Source organism: Ochotona curzoniae, unplaced genomic scaffold (assembly GCF_017591425.1).
Source record: "Ochotona curzoniae isolate NIBS_2020 unplaced genomic scaffold, NIBS_Ocur_1.0 scaffold_2453, whole genome shotgun sequence".
Lineage (NCBI taxonomy): Eukaryota > Metazoa > Chordata > Mammalia > Lagomorpha > Ochotonidae > Ochotona > Ochotona curzoniae.
In genome coordinates this window covers 8245130-8249577 of record NW_024467094.1, presented here as the reverse complement: position 1 = coordinate 8249577, position 4448 = coordinate 8245130, and the positions used below count along the sequence as shown (strand labels likewise).

The 4448-nt window shown below is 54.2% G+C and overlaps 1 protein-coding gene across 1 annotated transcript; it reads right to left on the bottom strand.

The window, feature by feature from the left end:
- Nucleotides 1-348: 348 nt before the first annotated feature.
- PSMB6 (proteasome 20S subunit beta 6) lies at nt 349-2296 on the bottom strand. Its single transcript, XM_041000334.1, has 6 exons — nt 2153-2296; nt 1599-1666; nt 1178-1309; nt 962-1091; nt 690-834; nt 349-561 (listed from the first exon to the last, which is right to left on the bottom strand). Exons 1-6 carry the CDS (start codon nt 2252-2254, stop codon nt 419-421), a joined length of 720 nt encoding a protein of 239 aa, XP_040856268.1. The 5' UTR covers nt 2255-2296; the 3' UTR covers nt 349-418.
- Between the last annotated feature and the right edge of the window lie 2152 nt (nt 2297-4448).

The window sequence follows — 4448 nt, the reverse complement described above, 5'->3', positions numbered from 1 at the left end:
CCTCAGAGTCAGTGGGCACCCATGCTGACTAGCAAGAAGCCAGCTTAGGAAAGGTGTCTACAGTCCCAGAGTTCTGAGTTCCACATTGGGCATAATAGGGAAGGGGGGCTGTTGGTACCACTGTCTGGTAGTTGGGGATCTGGTTATGGCAGGAGGTGGGCGCACATGGTCTGGAGGAAGAATTTTGAAGAGCACTCACACAAAGATGCAGCGAGGAGGGCGCATTCACAAACCCCCTTCCACCTTCCCTCCAACTCTCTTTGAGCTCAGTGCAGGGGTTTCGCCCAACGGGTGTGTGTCGGACGGGGTCAGGCTCAAGGTCAAACAAAGAATGCCAAAGCACAAACATTCTCTTTGACAAACTGTTTATTAAATGTTATTGGTGTGGCATGTCTCCTGCATTTTAGAGTCCTAGGGTTCAGGGGGGTGGTAAGGTGGCAATGGTGAATTTGGGTATCTGGTCTCCCAAAAGCACCTGCCGTTCTACCCCGGATTCTGTGATGGCTGCCAGGCGGATGACCCCACCGCTGGAGCCGTCCCGCTCCATGGCCAATGCAAGAGCTGGGAAACAGGAGAAAGTTCAGTTTAGAGAGGCAGGACTTGGGATCATGACCTGGGGCTGGGGGGGTGGGGAAGGCCACCTTAGCTTGGGAAGGAGCATGGCAGCTCCCAGAAGGCCAAGGACTCACCATTGGCAGTGAACTGCAGACACTCTTCCTTGGTCATGCCTTCCCGGTAGGTGGCATCCACATAGCCATAGATGTATGAACTCCCGGAGCCTCCGATAGCAAATGACTGCCTCACCATCATGCCGCCCATGGGCACCGAGTACACCTGCCAGACGGAGTACAGACAGTCGCTTTGCTCACCAGCTATTCTCCCAGGCCCTTAACATGTGTCCCACCTTGGGACTAGTCTGGGGAGGCGCAGGACCAAACAAGGCATGGCTCCAGGGTCTGACCTGCCCGCCTTCCTGAGGGTCCCAGCCTGCAATGATGATACCAGCCATAAGATCTTCCCGGTATCTGTAACACATCTCCTTGAAGAGGCTGGCCGCTGTGTGCACCAGGGGAGGCTCATTGAGTTCAATGCTGAGAAGGCAGAGGCCACGGACAAAACAGCGTCAGAACCCGGGAGCCGGCCATTTCCGCTCCCCTCAAACCGCCCACCAGAGCACCTGTGGAAACCAAGCTGGTAGGTGACTGCGTCTGCAACTGCCTGGGTATCGGCCGCGGAGCCGGAGCGGCAGCAGAAAATGTGGTCGTGAATTGGGGTCAACTTGTCAGTCACCCGGTTGGCGATGTAGGACCTGTCGAAAGCCGACAGGACAGTGAGAGGGAAGTCCCCACCTGCCTCCCACTCCAGCCAGGAAATCCAGGGTGGCCTCTCGGTTCTCAGCTCAACTCAAGCCGGCTGGAGAACAGGTCTTTAACGGAAAGATTTCACCAAAAGCCCAGAACAGGAAGCCATGGAGGCCGGGACAAAGCCTTATTTGCAGGGAGGGAAGCCCCCCATCCCCAGCAGGGTCGGCCTGGGCCAAGGCTGGGCGGGCAGTCAGGGCAGGGCAGGGGTCTTTAACACGTGTGTCCTGCGCTCACCCTGTGGTTGTTCTGGAGTCAGCCCCCAACACCACGCCCCCGTCAAACTGCACAGCCATGATCGTGGTCTGGGGAGGGGGAGACGGGAGAGGGTCAGCCCGCCCACCATTCCCTGCACACACACAGATACATACACACACACACACACACCACACCACACCACACATGTGGCCTGGGGGAGGGGATACGGGTGAGGGTCAGCCCGCCCACCACTCCCTGCACACACACAGATACATACACACACACACACCATACCACACCACACATGTGGTCTGGGGGAGGGGATACGGGAGAGGGTCAGCCCGCCCACCATTCCCTGCTCACACATACATACACACACAGAGAGACACACAGACACCCTCTTCAAGTCTCACAGACTCCCCGAATCGCAGCCCTTAAACCCCGACAGCTTCTCAAGATTCCACAACGTCGGGCTGCAGCCCACCCTCCGCCTCCCGCTCCCCTCCGCCTGCCTCAGCCCTCCAAGCCCGACCCGGGCTGTACCCTCCCTGCCCCGCGCAGGCACACCGCCTGAACCGCGACCCCTTCCTCACCCCGGTGGAGACTTCCCGGTTTTCCCAGTCCGGGGTGAGGGCCTCAGGCCCCCAGGCCGGAGCCGGGGCCGCGCGGCGAGCACCTAACACGGCGGCCGCCATCTTCCTCCCCCAGTGCTGCCACAAAGCACCTTGTCGTAAAGCGCTCTGTCACGGTCTTCCGTCGCGCTGAGCACTGCGCGGGGAGGAGCCACGCCGCGGTTGACGGCAGAAGGGAAACGCAGAGCGTACGGGGCGGATCTTTTGCGACAGTTGAGCGTTTGGGGGCAGTGTGGCAAGCGACAGAGACCCAGGAGCCCTGTGGCTCAGGCTGTGCTGGTCTGTCTGGGTGGCGTTGCTGTTGGAAAGAACAGAGAAACCTGATGCAGTATCTTACGTTCCTGACAGCCACGCTGGAGAGAACAGGGCCTCCATATCCTCACCAGTACTCAGTGTGTGTGTTAAATATAGACAGTCTGATGGGTGTTAAACCTTATCTTGGGGTTTTGATTTGCATCCAGGTGCTGATTTGCCATTTAAATATTTTCTCTGAAACAAGGTCTACTCAAGCTGTTTTGTAAATTGTTTAATTTGAAAGGCAGAGAGGGGAGGAGAGAGAAAGAGGGAGAGAGTTTTTCTTTCTTCTTTTCTTTTTCTTTTTCTTTCTTTTTTTTCCCCCAGAAACCAAACAGATCCTTAATCGGCTGGTTGGCTCCACAGATGGCTCAAAAGCCTTGCCTGGCCCAGTTGTAAGCCAGGACCTTCTTCCGGCTCTCCCATGTGGGAACAGGATCTCAAGCACTTGGACCACCTTCTGCTGTTTTCCCAGGCACCTAAGCAGGGAGCCGGATTGAGAGTGGAACAGCCGGGTTTTGAATTCACACCAGCATTGCATGATATGTCAGTGTTACAGAGAGAAGCTTAGCCTGAAACACCACAATACTGGCCCCTGCTTCTCATTTCCTAAGAGGGAACTACTTGTCTACTTGGAGAAAAAATCATCCTGGACAGAGGGATCAGCAAGTTGCAAAGGCTCTGAGAAAGAAGCCTGCCTGCTGGTCAGTGAGAATTAGCTTGATGAGTGAGAGTAACAGTGAATGTTTAAGCTTTATGCCAGGGGCAACGCGGTGGCGTAGCAAGCTAAGCCTCTGTTTTCAGTACCAGCATCACACATGGGCAACAGTTCAGGTCCCAGCTCCTCCACTTCCCATCTAGCTCCCTGCTAATGTGCCTGGGAAAGCAGTGGAAGATGGCCTAACTCCTTGGGCCCTGTGCCTATGTGGAAGATCTGAAAGAAGCTTTTGACTGCTGGCTCCTACCTGTTCCAGCCTGGCCATTGTGGTCAGTTGAGGACTGAACCAGCGGAGAGAGGATCTCACTGTCTCTCCTTTCTTTTTTTTTTAAGATTTATTTATTTTTATTGGAAAGTCAGATATACAGATAGGAGGAGAGAGGAAGATCTTCCATCCGATGATTCATTCTCTAAGCAGCCACAAAGGCTGGAGCTGAGCCAATTCAAAGCCAGGAGCCAGGAGCCTCTTCCGGGTGTCCCACGCAGGTGCAGGGTCCCAAAGCGTCCTCGAGACTGCTTTCCCAAGCCACAAATGGGGAGCCGGAAGGGAAGCAGGGCTGCCAGGATTAGAACCGGCGCCCATATGGGATCCTGGTGTTCAAGGCGAGGACTTTAGCCACTAGGCCATGGTGCCGGGCACGACCCAAATTTCCTACATAAACTGCACACGTTTTTATTCTGAATGCCATGGGGGAGTTATTGGAAGATCTTACATGATATGATCTACATTAAAAACATTTTTTTTTTTTTAAATTGGGACCCTGCATGATGAGTCAGTGGCTAAATCCTTGCCTTGCACATACCAGGATCCCATATGGTTGCTGGTTCATATCCCTGCTGTTCCACTTCCCATCTAGCTCCCTGCCTCTGGCCTAGAAAAGCAGCAGAGGATGGCTCAAAGCCTTGGGAGAATCAGAGGAAGCTCCTGCCTCCTGGTTTTGGATTAGCTCATCTCTGGCCGTTGGGGCCGCTTGGGGAGTGAATCAGAGGATGAAAGATCTTTCTGTCTCTCCTTCTCTCTGTAAATCTGACTTTATAATGAAAATAAAGATTTTAAAAAAATTTATTTGTTTGCATTTCCTTTTATTAACTCCCATGGAAACATTATACAATCACCATAGAGACAGTCACTCTGAAACCTGCCCTCCTGGGCTTTTGGCCAGCAGTGCCAGGGGCCAGCGTGGTCCCTGGGGCCTTCTTCATCCTGTTCTTGTGCTCCTCTTCCTGTTTCTGTCAGGGAATTTT

Excerpts from the sequence above, each read along its gene's own strand:
- PSMB6 (XM_041000334.1), bottom strand. The coding sequence starts at position 2,254 with ATGGCGGCCGCCGTGTTAGGTGCTCGCCGCGCGGCCCCGGCTCCGGCC. Across the intron at positions 1,310-1,598 it reads GACTCCAGAACAACCACAGG|GTCCTACATCGCCAACCGGG; the intron begins GTGAGCGCAGGA and ends GGCTTTCGACAG. Across the intron at positions 1,092-1,177 it reads TACCAGCTTGGTTTCCACAG|CATTGAACTCAATGAGCCTC; the intron begins GTGCTCTGGTGG and ends CTGCCTTCTCAG.